Below are 15,308 nucleotides of genomic sequence, written 5' to 3' on the forward strand. Positions count from 1 at the left end.
CAGTGAGATTTACTTAAATAGTTAGTGAACTTGTGACTTAGACAAACAATTGCAAAAACATTCTCAAGCCTTCTCAGACTGTGAGTCAAGTTCCACATAGTTTTGCATAATGAAATTATGACCTTATAAGCCATGATAAATTCAGTATATTTACTTAAAAATATTTTAGCCAGCAGTGGAAGCTCAGAAACTGCAACTACCACTATAGGTAACAGCGGATTAATCAGTGGCTGGTAGAGTCTTCTACAGCTAAATTTGTTATATTCACCATGGGAAACCATTATTAAACATACGTTAAAAACACCAGTGAAGATCACCACCAATTGCTCCTTTCACAAAGCGAGTAATTCCAAATCAGAGTCAGTACTCCTGAAGCCACATCTCTATACCCACAATGCAGGATGCATGAAATCTCACATACATTTCTTATCCTTAAATATCAATGTTTCTTCTACTATTCTGAATAAACAAGTAGTTCTATAAAGAAAATTGTTAAAGAGCAAGTATGCAGTATAGAGAATACTAAGAATTCACCATGATTTTTCGGTCTTAGTAGTTTCACCATTTCTTAACCTGATAGTTGACAATTTTTTTTTTTTTGTTGGCATGGAAGTGATAATCATTGCACGCCACCTTTACAAGAAGGGTGCTTTTGGCTGTAGTTAGAGATGACTGGTTCTTTAGTTAAGCAGTTTTTTGGGGGAAAATTGATTTCTACTAATATGCTTGCAATCATTGACAAGAAATTAGTTTACTGTCTCTGCCTTTTAGGTCTGGCTCTTATAAATTGGATAATAAGAGCAGACTTCTCATTGCTATTTTTATAGTGATAATACAATACCACCTGAAAATGAATTACAGAAAGTATAAGGGAAAATCCATGATCACATAAAGACTGCAGCATATGCACACTTGATTATCCTATTCCACTGAAATCCAAGGAATTCTACAAGACTCTAATGCTACAAACGTGTAGGAATTTTCAGAAATAAACACTAAATGTAAACTGGTTTGTCTTGTTTTAAAATGGTGTTAGATCTTTCTCAACACTTTAGAATAATAAAGTAACAGTGTCTGGCTTTCAATAATCTATCAGTGTTCTCCATTTTTCTTGTTTTCCTCTTATTTGCAGAAGTGTAGTCTCATATTGAAAGACTTTGTAATCCTGCTTCTGGAGGTGGGAGGGAAGGTTGTTATTTTTTTCTCTGGTAATTACCAACTCATATTTTCCCAGTGACAGCCAGATCTCCCTTACCTCCAGCAAGCTATTGTTCAGTGACTTGTGAGCCAATAGCTGTATCTGTCTTCAAAAAAAACCTCTGATTTAATTTTATCTAATTTCTCCAGTCTAAGAAGATTTGCTATTTTCTTAGAAACTTAAAAAGCCTGGTTTCACAAATGAAGGGAGCTATTTTCAGATACTTTGTTTTGAAGAGGATTTCTGGAATTCTCAACTTAAAGCTTTCCAACACATTTCCCAGTCAGATGGTCTTTTCATTTCTGTTTTGATACATAGCTGTGCAGTTCATTTAGAAATATTTATTCGTCAGTCTAAAGCCAAATTTAATTATATTCATAGAGTGAAGAATAAAGGCCTGAACCATGTGCACTGGTGAATTCAATTCACTTTGCAAATTGTTTTTATGGTAATGTTGGAGAAGGTAGTACATACTTTGCAGTAGTAGGGACAGGGAAAACAATTCTGTCCCTTGCAGTGGAATGTTAAACAGCAAAAACATTCAGAAAAATAATACGATATTTCTACAAAGCAGCACAAGGGTCACCTAACTGATAAGGTCACTTGGCTACACTCCTGAACTAATTCACATTCAGATCCCTTTTTACTTGAGATACGAGAAACCTGAAAAGCTGTTTTTAAGACTGCACATAAACCCTACTTTGTATACCATGAGGAAATGAAATTAGAACAATAAGAATGCCTAAAACAAAAGGTGATAACTTAAATTTCTAAACCAAGATGCAGTTAAGAGTTAAAGACTCATACTATATATTGGGCTACAGCTTGATACATTCTCACTAGATAAAGAGGAGGGGAAGGGGGGCAGCAGCTGCTCCCAACTCCTCACAGAAAAGTATTAGAAGACATACAAATCTCATAAGCTTCTTGCACTACAAATGAATCATGAAAACAGTACTTCCAAATCCCTTTTATATAGCATTTTATAATTGAGGAGCCTGCTAAGGCATAAAATATTCTTCTGCCAGAAAATGAGCATAATTTTCATAAATTGTGCTTCCAAAATAATTGAAAATGTGGAGTACATTAGAGCATAATACTAGTTAAACTGATTTCATGTTTTAGCAGTTGCAAGTGCAAAAGCTTCATGCAACTGTACAATTCATATCTAGGACATTAACTACCTTATAGCGATTTTTAGTAGTACAAAAGTGCTGGTAGCTTCTGTACCTGCAAAGTAGATGTGTCCATATTTCTTGTATTTAGCAGCCTCAGGGTGCTGATTTACAGATTCCATTTCACTTTCTCCAAAGCCTTTAAATAATATCCTATGATTAAACTTACTTGATCAAAATTAAGAATTTTGTACTTGCGCCTGCTAGGAATATATAGCAGGTATGTCAAGTAAAAAAAAAATAAAATCGAAGGCTGATTACTTGCTGGAGATTTTTTAATACTGAGACTACTGTGCTAGTAAAGTACACAGCTTATATAGGTGGAAGTTTCTCAATAACTGTGTTTGAGAGATCTTTTAGACTCACTACCTTGTAAGTAATCAAGGTCACTACTCCAGACCCGAGACAGGAATTCATACATGCTTGAAGCATTAATACCAGAACTCCAACATCTCTCCAAAATAAGCCACTATCATAACACCCGTGGAGGAATACGTCCTGATCAATTGTGATATTAAACTTTTTTTTTTTGTAAAAAAAACACCAATAAAATAAGCTAATGCCTGAAAACACATAGGTGAGAAACAAGTGCCGCACTGCAGCATTTTTGTACAGATTTCATCCTGCATTGTAGTGTGCCTCCTTCTTGCTCAGCACCTTTAAGCAACATTCAGCATTTTAAAAAGATCAGGCAAGAAATCCAGGGCTAAGATTCTATTTCCATAGCACTCACAAATGGCAGCTGTAAGGCAAACAAGAAATATCAAGTTATCACAAGCAGTGCCTTTTTTCCCTACTGAAAAGACTCCTTCCATATTCTCATACAGTAAACTTTAAGGAAAAGCACATAAAAGAATTTTTTTGCAGTATTCCTTTGGCATGGCTAAGAAGTACTTAAAGTACAGCAGACGTGCTTCTCCTGTACAATGAAAATGAAATCTTTTCTAACATCTGTTTAAATATTTTTATTTCAATACATTATTGCTGTAATTGGATTGTGGTATGTTATCCTTAGTCTTTTCTCCCAGAGAAAAAGTAGCCCTATGCGAATTTCAAATACTGAAATGTTTTACAAGATTATAATTAGATTACATGCTATTTCTTGTCTTATGGAGAGCAAAACCAAAAAAAGTCATCAAAAAATAAAAGTTGTTACAATTCACATATTTCACTAGTTTGTCTGCTAGGAAATAGCTCCGATGTTTTTGGTGGATTTGCATAATGCATTCTCAATAGAAGGATATTATCACCTCATCGCCTTGAGAGAGGCTAGAGTAAATCCATTCCTCTGCCAAGTTAAAATGAGAAGGGTTGGTGAGAGGCAATGCACGCTTATGCAGTGTACATACTTCACTTCTGAGAAACCTTATCTTAAAATCTAAAATATTTTACAAGAGCTGTTCCAAAAGTTATGCCTACTATTTTATTACATTGACCTGTGAAGGCAGAGACAGATGTTAGTGGCATGGCAGTAAAGGTTGAAGCTTCCTACCAATATTCTGCTGCATTTTGTTGCTGTGTGACAGATTGCAGCAGAGTAGCACACTGACAAGGAAAAAAAAACATGCAATACCTGTACTCTTACCCGACAGGATTCACCCTAGAGAAGACTTACTACACTGTGTCAAAGGCACCAAGACTAAAAAAGTCTCCAAACTTTTAAAGATGCTGTTCAGGAAGCATGGTTTGGCAAAGGCTGGCTAACAAACTAGTAAGAGTTTGAGGGTCTAACTTGCTAAGGAAGTGCAGCTTTAGTCAATGAAAGCAGAACAAGAAAGCTAAAAAATCAAACTGTCAGAAAATGTTAGAATGGAAAAAAACCCTGACATTTCAGAGTTAAGTTGTGGATATGGAAGGATCATACAGGCTGTCAGTAACTGTATAATTTTATCACACCTTTCCCTTTACAGGAACAATTCCAAATACCTTACTATTGATGAGGCATAAGGTCAATGAGAAGGTGCTTCCTCACTGTGTTTCTTGGGTGCTCCTGGAAGCCTTACTTCTGCTTGATGTCTAAGACAACTTTGTCCCCATTACTTCCCCAGTAGTAACTTCATTTTTCTTTATCTTCGTGGAATTTTCTAAATGAGATTCTGCTCTATCGTCCTTGAGAAATTCAGATCCTGTATAAACTCGATTCAGTGAACTTCTGACCCAGCAATCTCTCTTCCTTCCAGTCTAGTGCTCACCTCTTACTCTTTTTGTGCTAGTCTCTCATTTGCTTTCTGTCTTAGCTTTTGTTTGTCTATTCTTCCCATCTTTCCCCTATGAAAGCAGCGTTAGAAAAATAGGCACTTCAAGATGATTTAAAAGCTGCTGTCAAGCATGAATGTTGCTTATTTCAGGAGACAAGGCAGAATCTGAAAAGGGAAGCCTTTCTCCCATCAGGAAAATCAGAGAACACTGAAGACAACAGAAAACTCTTGTAAAGATTTGCTCTATGTTATCCACTTAAAGCTTTCAGATTTTTGTAATTTTTCTTTAGAGCCACTATGATTTACATGTGAAAAAAACATTCTTCAAAATATTTATTATATTTATGCTTGTTCAGTGTAATCATCATTTTTCATCTACTCAGGTTCTTTGTACAACAGGTGGCACCTCATCATCGCTGTTTGACCACAGGGCTGCTATGGCTGGGATTCCTGTTACTCAGCTCAACATTACATTTTTTAAGCTACCAAGTGCCAACTGTTTGTACCAGAACTCAGCCCAGCCATGGCAGTTTCTCTTCCCACTTACCAAATGGCTCACTTTTGTTTCTTAGCCAGAATACATTATTACATTACATTGTCTATGATGTATTCAGCCCATTCTTCAGCCATTTGTTCTGACTTATTTGCAACCAGATTTATTGTAAGGAGCATTTAGGAAACTCTGAAAAGACAACTCTAAACATCACATAAATCTGAGGAGTACTGTGTCACTTCTACCACATAAATAATTGTATTTGTCTTTCGTTCATTTGCCTAATTTCATTGTTTGTTTTCATGGATGTGTGTTGGTGCCCCCATCTGGATCTTAGAAAAACTAAGTCTGCAGCTGTGTGAGCCAAACCTCGCAGAAACATGTTTACTGTAAGGAAAGTACAGATGCATGGAAGTGACTCAGAAAATAATGTATACATGTGTACTGTCACATCCAGAGACTAAGCTCTTTACCTATAACAGGTTACGCTGCACTGTACAAGTAAATATAGAATAGTGAATGCTTTCATTAGAGTAGTCATGTGATACTAATTACACTCCTGTCCATAGAGTTGTGAAGAACGCTGATGTAAGTGGAAAAGCTTTGACAGCAATTACCTGAGAAGTACAGCCTCAGACTTGCAGAACATTCTTAACTTTCACTGAAAGAATTTATGAAATCACTACTTGCACCAAAATAACTGGCAAGTTTTATCTGAGCTCACTTTACAGAACTGGATCCACACTCATCTACCTTCTTGACAGAAAGAATTTGTAGAAAACTAGAAGTTACAGAATATATTAAAGATTTATTTATTTTTAAACACAGCAGATCATGTCATTATTTCATGTAAATGTTAGTTCAGTGCTCCCATTTTGTAGAACTTCTCAATAAAGCTTGTTAAGAGTGTTTATTTCATGCTGCTGCTAACATTTTACACATCTTGATTTCACAAGCAAGGAATCAATAGGACATGGAAGACTGCTTGCTTCTGTCTAGAAAACAGCAGGCATTGAAAGAAATACAACTAGAGAGGGAAGATTATACAAATCCTCTGTGAAACACAAGTAGGAGCTTTATTTGCTAAGAATTTTAGTACTGTGTCCCTTCTTCCCTTGAAAAGCTCTTAATTCTAAGGAGAGGTGTGGCAGATTTTCTGTGTGGCTACTCAGCTAAATAGAGTCTCTATTGCTGAGATTTTGTCTAAAAATTATCATGGAGGAGCCCATAGAGATTGCAGTCAACTGATTTTATATCACATATTATGACTAATATGGAAATAAACAGACAAATCTGAACACTGCATCAAATAACGCTTAAGTACTTCTGCTTTAATTTAACTAATTTAATTTAACTACAGTTGTGAAAAGTGTATTTTTAATTTCTGGAACTGACTGCTAGGAAAAATGAGGAATAGATTTCAGGTAAAATAGATTTCCTACAGTTATCAAGTAAGGCAAGGTTAAACTTAAATCTAATTAATTTAGCCTGAAAAGAACAATATTATTAAAATAAAGCAACTAAGGATCATCCATACATTAGAAATTTTTTTTGAGCTGTCATCTATAAGACAGTAAGCACCAGGAAGTTAAATGCACTACTTTACTCCTAGGAATTCTCAGGCTCTCTCTCAAATTCTACCCAGTAAAGTGATAAAAACTAGTTACTCAAAACAACAACTCATAATAGCTTGATGACTGTAGCAGCAGTTGCAGTGAATTTAGAGGCAGGCCATGAGTTAGTGCTCTCCTTGCTCAGGAGTGTATTCCTGCCTGTCTAGCCAAGAGCACTGACATTAAATTGTGAAGAGAGAACTCAGACTAAACACTTATAATTGCATTCTCTTGGGCAAAGTATCTTCCTGATACTTATCAGGAAATTCCTTATGTTGTCCTGAGCTGCGCATACAAAGTTCAGGTTAAAGCCACTATGTTAGTATGTGTGTAGATCTAAACACTAATGAGTTAAAGGAACATTTTTGCAAAGCATCACATCTTCAGAGCACTGTTCTTCATCAGCTAATTAATCTTTACAATACTTTTGTGAGGAAGTTAGAATATCAGTAGGCTTTTTCCCCCCGTGAAGTAAGAACATCAGATTCTGCCTTGCATTCCCAGCCCAACTATATAGATCTTACCATAAGCAGGGAAGTGCACTAAGCAGAACAGACCCATTAAATCCCCTGCTCACCCAGTTTTATAAGACTAGAACAATTCAACAAAAAACAATAGAGAAAGATCCCTATTCAAAGAAAGTAGTAAAGTAAAAAACAGGAAAGTTATACATATCCATAATCATGTCAACATTAATAATTTGAAGCACTTGTCTTATTGTGTGGTTTCTCCACATCTTTTTGGTGGTGTTCATCTCAGGATATGCGCTCAGATTTCAAGCACCAAATCAAATGAACATCTGGTCAAAATACCCATCTACAAAACAGGCTTTAATATCAGCCATCAAACAGAAGAATGTTTATACCATTTTTGTGCAACATGCTGGTAAAAATGTGCAAGGCAATGTCTGCTGCATCATATTTTGTTAATGAGAAATGGTATCACAAGCTTTCTGTAATTCATGCTACAAGTTTTAGCAAGTGTTATTTAAAGGGGTATAAAACTAATGCAGTCCTCCCTGTGCTGGACCTTACTGTACTACAAATAACACATCTTACAATCACTAGGAAGCACAATATCAAATTAGCATGGTAAAATGATGCATAAGCATCACTAATTTAGCTATCTTTTATTTAAAAAGTAAGGTATCTACAAACTTGTACATATACCACAAGCCCAGCAACCTCTTTTGGCTTTAAAGAAATCAGAAAACAGTTCTGGCCCTGCTAAAGACAACTGCAAATTGCCAATCAGCTTTGAATAGCCATGAATACGTACGTCATCATTTCACTTAAACATCATCTCAGCTCTGCTTTCTCTACCTTGAACCTGTGCTTGAGCTACACCTCCTATACAGGACATTATTTTTTTCCTGGTACATATATATCTCACATATCTGTTTTGTTGCTGCCACACTGAGACCTTTTCCAGAATACCATGATAGAGCTATCATGAGAAGCATGGCAGCAGGGGCTCCTGAATGATGGGTGAAGGGGAAATGTGCCTTGGTATTTACAAAGAAGGAAACTGAATAGCTGTCCTAAGTCAGTGAAGAAGATAGATGCAAGAAAGACAGATAATAGCACAGGAAATTCACTTGGAAAGGAAGTCCTTGTTATGGGGAAAAAAAGCCTTTGCTCTATCATCGTGTGGTTTGTTGAAGGATTGGCACAGGAGAAAAGAAACAGTATGTTGACTTGACAGGACAACTTTAATATATGTGTCAGTTTTGATTTTGTACATCATGACTTATGCAGCATCATAGGATACAAATACCCAAAGAAATCATATGCAGGTATCTCTGTTTTCAGCCCACTAAATGCTGATTACTTCTTTGAAGTCAATACACGTAGCATTTTCACAAATAAGAACATATTTTTGTTCTCACAACCTTAACTATACAGAACTATCGGATTCTGAATCTGCATGTAGTTCTGTTAGCTACATTAATTTTACATCCTGGCCTTATTTGATACATTCAACTTAAACACTGTTTGATGTAGAATTTACATGCTTACTTTTAGCTTATGTAAATTAATTCAGCTTCTGGAGAGAAGCATAAAACATGCTTACAATTAGCTTAGGCAACCAACTTGAGATTCCTCTAGAGAAAGCAATACTTGACCACTTTAAAATTGGTAGAGCCAGCTTTATCTTCCCATTTCCCAGCTGCATTTTAAGTACAGAAGATTGTAGCCAATACCTCATGCTATCAGTTAAATTCACTCTACTTGGACTTGGAATTAGAAGGATCAATTAGAAGAGCCCTGAAGTCGGGCAATATTTTGTCAGACACCAGAATCAGGAGAGTAGCAGGAAGCCTGTTCTTTCCCATAGGATCTCTTCTAAGCATATATGAAAATGCAATACCAGATAACCAGTTCTAACTAATCCCCTCCAAAAATCAACCAACACAATCTAGTCAAACAAAAAAAAATTTGCTTACCTGACCCAAGGAACACAGCCCCTTGAACACTCCAAAAGGAGGGATCTAGAAACAAAGACCCTTCCTTTGTGGCAGCCAGCCCTTAAATGAGGCTTAGGGAGGAGTGGAACCTGGTTCTATCCCTTCTGGTTGCACAGGTGAATTGCTTTCACCTGTGATCCCAGGGATGGCTCTGCCTCTTCACCAGGTGCTCAGTGATTGGTTCAGGCCATGACTTAGTAATTCCCAAACAGAAGACAAATGGCCAGAACTAAGGACTGAGCTTTAGGAGATTCTGTGTGAGTTTTCTCTGAAATGACATTGTTCTGGTTTGCTAGTTGCTGTGATGCTAATTGTAGCTTAAAGATTCTTATTCTATTAAAACAATAGTTTCATTAGTACACAGTATTACATGTATAATCCCAAGCTACTATAGAAAACACGACAAATCTTACTGTTCTTAGTTTTAACAGTGTTACTGTAGTTGCTTGAAACTTCCTAAAGTTCTTGATAGAATCTGTAGCGTACAGCGTTCAATCCTCAGTTTTAGTCCTTTTCTGTACTGTTGCTGTGTAATGCACATCTTAACAAGTAAATACATTTAGCTGTTTATTTTGTTTTATTTTTCCAAGTTCTAATGACTATCACTTAATCTTTTGGATCAGGTTTTTCATAGCAGGTTCCTGCTCAGGAGAGTTTATTTTTTTTTAGTTAAGATTTTAACACGAGCTCTTTGACCATATTCAAGTAAAAAAGAAAAAAGCAAGAGAATGAGTATTTGTATTGGCGTGTAAGAGCAAAGAAATAGTCAAGGTATGAACTGCCTTATGTATCATAATGCACAAAACAGTTTGAGCCCCATGTTTTCTGATTCTTGGTATTGAAGACAACTTGAAGGCCGGCTGATTTCTGGTTTTCTGTGTGGTCCCTTGTAAAAGGTGGAAAGTTAAGAAGTTAAAAGGCCATTTCATCTTTCAGATGGCAAATTTCCATTTCTCAGTAGCAATCTGCTTCAGAAGCAGCTGCCATCCCAAATATTTGGCTACGTAATCAAGCCTAAAAAATTAGATTGCATAAAGTCCCATTAGCCTTCTGTTCCATCAGCAGAAATTAAATCTGAAACTTTATTTTGGAGTTCTATTACTGCTAAAAAGAAGGATCTATTTCTGAGAAATGTATTTTCATACCACTGGTCATTTTAATGATGTACAATCCTTCATGTTTTCTGGAGTGAAATTTTGCATAACACATAGGGAGATATAGGTGAGACTGAGCATGAGTGCATTTTTGGACATTAACAATATTGAATCTCAAATACTTTTGGGGAGATAATTTCTATTTCCCGTGAATGTGTAGCTTAGAAATGTAATGAAGAATGGGCACAATGAAGCACCCAGAGGAGTTATGGGCCTTAAACTAATGAACTGTGCTTCAGCATTTTACTTCTAGCATATGCTCTTATTCACAGGTGAATGGGCACTTGACCTCATTAGCATCAGGCCAGTATTCTCAGATATGTTTCCTAGGGTTGTTATGGTCTGAGTTTTTCAAAGTCACAGAATATTCTGCACTGTTTGACTTGTCATTATACACACACATACACACACACTGTTTATCTGGTACTTTGTGTTTCAGAACATGTACTGAGCTGCGGTCAGGTTTCAGTAGTCAGGAAGTCCTAATGTTTCTGTGCAGATGGTTTGATCAACAAAGGCTAATACTTGAATCACTATTTATTCCCTGTTTCATAAGTTTCTGTCGTCTTGATCAGTAAAGCACATAATCCAAGTACCAGAGGTATATTTGGGCTGTCCTGCTCTAATTGCTCTCCAACTGAAACACTTCCAAATGGAGTATGGATATACTCAAAATTCCTTGCTAACTGTGAGCCTGTCTAGCTTGCACAATCCACAAAACACTAATGTCTTCTATGACAATTATTCCACAACATGGTAAATATCTGAGCAGCGTCTGCCCACTGCATACTGCCTGCCCACCCAGGTAGACAGCTGTCTACATGCACTGCATTCTTGAACCCAAAGAATTGGCAACTGCAGGGGACTATCTCAGGGCAGGAAGGTTGCTTGGTCAAAGGTACATTCGTGAGCACAGATTTTACTGGTTTCAACCTAGGAGAATATTCCAAAGGACTTGTGTTGCCACACACACTATTTTCATCCAGCCATATGTTTACCTGGGAAATATCCCTCCTTGATGCTTTTTATGGAGGCCTAGCCTGTCCTCTAGTGGTTGGGTCATTAATCATTATGCACACATGAAAGGACTTTACAGAGGCGGCTTGCAGGAACACTAAATAGTTGCAGCATCTGTTAGCTTGCTGTTGCCATGCACAAAACTGCTGGTACTGGTATGTGTTATGCTGTTTGTGTCAGTGAAACATTATCCATGAGAAAAGATAAAAAGGCCTTTAGCTAGGAGTGATTGCTGGGCTCTTTCAAAGACCTGATGTCATTTAAGAGAACTAGCATCTACTGCAGCTTAAGCTGGGCTGAGGAGGAAAGGAGCAGTAAGGGCTGCCCTGCGTGATTGTTCTGGAAGGAAAACCGTAATTATGTGGAATAATGTGATGAATATTTTATAATGGAAGTACAAAACTAGTGAGCTTTATTGATTCACCTGTAATGAATGTATCAATTTTCCACCAGTAGATTGATTGCTCAGATGCAAGAATTTCTCATATTTTCCCCAGGGACTATCGCAAAGTAAGAGCTGCAGCTTTGATCTCAGAAACTGGCAGCCTCCTCTATTCCTCTGGCATGCATTCACCTTAATTATTTTAAGACAAAATTGGCTTTTGTGGTATTCTCTGTGCTCTGCCAATTTCTTAGCCATGTCCTTTCAGCACAAGAGATTTCTAGGTATGTTTCCATAGATTTTTTTCATCATTTTGTTCAGTTTGCAGACAGTAACATTTATCCCTGTTAAAGTGCTGAAGGAGCTGTGGCAGAAATGAGATTATTAAAGGCACATGTGAAATGTAAAGTATTGCATGTACGCAAGAAAATGACACTTGGTTCAGCAGAACAGAGGGCAGAGAAAATAGCCCATGGAGAACTGTGGAAATCACTAATATCAGTATCTGAATTAATCATTTGTGTCCCCACTGTACAACAGAGAGGAGTTAGCCTGCAGGAGGGCACTGTTTGAGTGTTACTTTCCTGTCATCTGCATGTAACTCAAAACATCCTGCTGAGATTCATGTGGCTTCCTATCCTTCTCCCACACTGCTCAAGGCAGGTTGTGTTGACTGTAAGCTCAAGCTTATGGTTATACACAAATTACATGGGAAGATACAATCTATATCCTGAAATATTTTGCAGAAAATATTTCACATAGAGCTTTGAAAAACCTGGCAGCCAGGGAGACCTGCAGCTCTGCATTCCTTCCTCTGCTGATCATTCTTTAAGTTACATGTGAACTTCACCATCCTCAAAACACCTCCGTCTTGGAGGCCACAGGAACACAACGGAAGGGAGTGGATGGCTTTCACTGTACACTACACTCACCTTTCTCTTGCCGTGTGCCACGTTTCTTCTAGCTGTTAAATCCTATTTGGATCGTGTTCACCCTGATCCTTTTTCACCTGCAATAAACCAGAGCCTTTATTTTCATGGCAAATGACTGGATGAGCACCACAAGCTGGAAGAAGGCTTCCAGAGAAAAAAAAAAACCCTGAAGCGTGGATCGCACCTTCTTTCCAGCTGGTGTGGGTTTACCACCGGGGAGAAGTCTGGAGAGCAGCTGAAATATGCCCGAGCTGCTTATTTTAACTAAAAGCCATATATTTTCCCACTAACCCTGTCAAGGACACCTCTGGTGAGGCAAAGGCGGGTTGCCGGTAAATCGGGCTCAAGCGTGCCTACCGGGGCGCTCATAGAGGCTCCTCCGTTCACGCCTGGCTTTCCCCTCCGGCCCCGGCCCGAGGGTCCCGCCGGGGGCCGCTGCCCGGCCCGCTACCGCTACCTGCCGCGCTGAGGCGGCGGGCCCTGGGCGAGCCCATCGCGCGGAGGGAGGGAGGGAGCTTGGGAGCGGCGGAGGACGGACCGAGCGACCGGCGGGCGGCAGGGAGGGGGGAGCCGCCGCCGCCGCCGCCAGCCGGGTGTGTGGCGACCTGATCCCTGTCCAACATGGTCGCCGCTCACACCTCCCATTCCGCGTCCTCCGGCGAGTGGATCGCGTGCCTGGATAAAAGGTATCGGGCGCGTTCACGGGAGCGGCTGCAGGGGGATGCTGCGTGCGTGCATCCTGCCCCTGCGTGCATGTATGTATGTACGTATGTGTGTGCGCGATGGTCCTCCCTGCTCCCCATCAGGAGCTGCCTTACATAAGGAACGGGCAGGTGGGAAGCAAAATGCCCGGAGGAAGCCGAGCCGGGTAGGGGGGGAAAGGCAGAACGAAGGGCTCGGAACGCTCCCGGCAGCGGAGGGGATGGGCGGCCCCCGGGGGAGCCGCTCCGCGCCAATGCCCGGAAAATGGTGCACGTGGCGGAGGAGAGGGAACGCCAGGGCGGGGAAGGGGCGCCGGGGACTGGGGCTGCCGGGCGGAGATGTGCCGTGCCCGCCATGGCGGGCCCGCCGTGCTCACGGCTCCGCGCAGCGCCTCACCTCGCAGCCCCGCGCTGCCCCTCGCATCGCGCACAGCTCCGCGCCTCCCCTCAGCGCGATGCCTGTCCCAGGCGCCTCACGATCGGGCGGGAAGAGCTGGGCACCCCGCGGCGCGGGGCTGCTGGAGGGAGGAGGATGTGAGGGGGACGCGTCTGCCCCGAAGGCTCCTGCAGGGGCAGCCGCCTCTGGTAGAGAGGCCAGTGGCCGTCCCACACGGCTGAGCCAGCTCCAGGCTGACAGCCACCACCATCACCAGGTGCATGCAGTTTAAAAATACTGGTAAATAATTTTATTTTTAAGAGAAATCCTTGCTTTCCCTAAGTGCAGGGAAAGAAAGCGACTCCCACAGCACACAGGCATACAGTGGGTGGCTTGAACACCCCATGCTGTATTGTTATCATTAACACTCACTGGGTGAGTTCAGAATGAAGCCATCGCATTTCCAGACACTCACCACATAGCCTAGCGAAAAATATAAGAGAAACGCAGGCCACAGCCACACAGTGCAACTCAGAGCTCCGGAGTTGGCTGGGTGCCAAGGCAACCAACCTCTGGCACCAGGTGTAAACAGCCCCTATGTGCACAGAAAGAAACATCCTTGCATCAGTTCTGCTTTTCCAGGTGACTTCCTGGTGTTCTCAGGACTGCACCACCACAAATGTTCTCCTTACTCCCAGCAGCAGGCTGTGAGGGGCTGAAACTTGCTGCTACTGAAACACTCTCCAGTCAGCCTCCCCAGCCCCCACCTTTGATGCATAACTTAAAAATAGCCACAAACCTCTTAGAGCTTAAGCAATGCACGTAAGTGTTGAAAGCACTCCAGATGTCAATACAAACAGAAGCAGTAATGGCAACCTAGCCACAAATAAACAGTGAAGTGGAGGGCCTGATTCTTCACTCTAAACTGACACTGCTCAGGTGTGAAGATGCAGAGTGTAAGCACCAGCACTTCAGTGGTACTGTCGCATTTCTCAGGATACTCAAATGCAACACGTGGTAACTCAAGTTGTGAAATGAAATTCAGGGGCTCATGCTTAATGAAAAGTGTAGCATTAGGTTGGGAGTATTATTTCTAGGAAGTATAAATGAGGGTTTCATTAAGGAATCTGCCAATTTGATGTTGAAAGTCTTTTTCGACTTACACGATTCTGTGATTCTCTATATATGTATATGTAAAATGTTATACTGACTTGTTATAATGGTAACCTCATTGGAGCTGTTAAGATGAAACTTTTTCTTCCCTTTCTGCGAGTTGGTATGATCTGGTAGCACCTGACAAGTGGAAAGAATCAAATCCAATTGTCCTGAAGGATTATTATGGTCCATCTTTCCAGAAGGCAACCTGGATGCAGGAGAAACCCATGGTGGGAGAGACTGCAGGATTCTTCCTAGACCCTGCTGTGCTTTGTTTTGTATTCATAAGTTACATATGCGTACTTTCTTCTGTTTTTCCATTAAAAAAATACTGTTAAAATTACATTGGAGAAGTACTGTAGGCATCTAAGCACTATTAGATAAAGCATTTTAAATTAATTCACATCTGTATTTTTTTCCTATAGATGATCAACTTACTCATTTGAG

At 40.1% G+C, this 15,308-nt stretch overlaps 2 protein-coding genes across 7 annotated transcripts in view; one reads left to right on the forward strand and one right to left on the reverse strand.

Annotated features, from left to right (window-relative positions):
* The window catches only part of LOC116232851 (neurabin-2-like), a 113,194-nt gene extending 99,364 nt beyond the window's left edge, over window positions 1-13,830 (reverse strand). For 2 of the 5 annotated variants that reach the window (XR_016468267.1, XM_090144023.1), the window contains exons 1-2: window positions 12,814-13,064; window positions 12,630-12,706 (exon numbers count right to left, since the gene is read on the reverse strand). The gene's annotated coding sequence lies outside the window, so the exon portion shown is untranslated. Of the gene's footprint in view, window positions 1-12,629; window positions 12,707-12,813; window positions 13,068-13,727 lie in introns of those variants that run through there. The other 3 variants (XM_090144024.1, XM_090144026.1, XM_090144027.1) reach the window with 3 other exon arrangements.
* The window catches only part of RAPGEF4 (Rap guanine nucleotide exchange factor 4), a 147,288-nt gene continuing 145,141 nt past the window's right edge, over window positions 13,162-15,308 (forward strand). For both annotated transcript variants that reach the window (XM_031599459.2, XM_090144033.1), the window contains exon 1: window positions 13,162-13,315. In XM_031599459.2, the coding sequence (XP_031455319.1) occupies window positions 13,251-13,315 (65 nt within the window). In that variant the 5' untranslated portion in view covers window positions 13,162-13,250. The remainder of the gene's footprint in view (window positions 13,316-15,308) is intronic.

Source organism: Phasianus colchicus, chromosome 7 (assembly GCF_987193195.1).
Source record: "Phasianus colchicus chromosome 7, bPhaCol1.hap1.1, whole genome shotgun sequence".
Taxonomy (NCBI): domain Eukaryota; kingdom Metazoa; phylum Chordata; class Aves; order Galliformes; family Phasianidae; genus Phasianus; species Phasianus colchicus.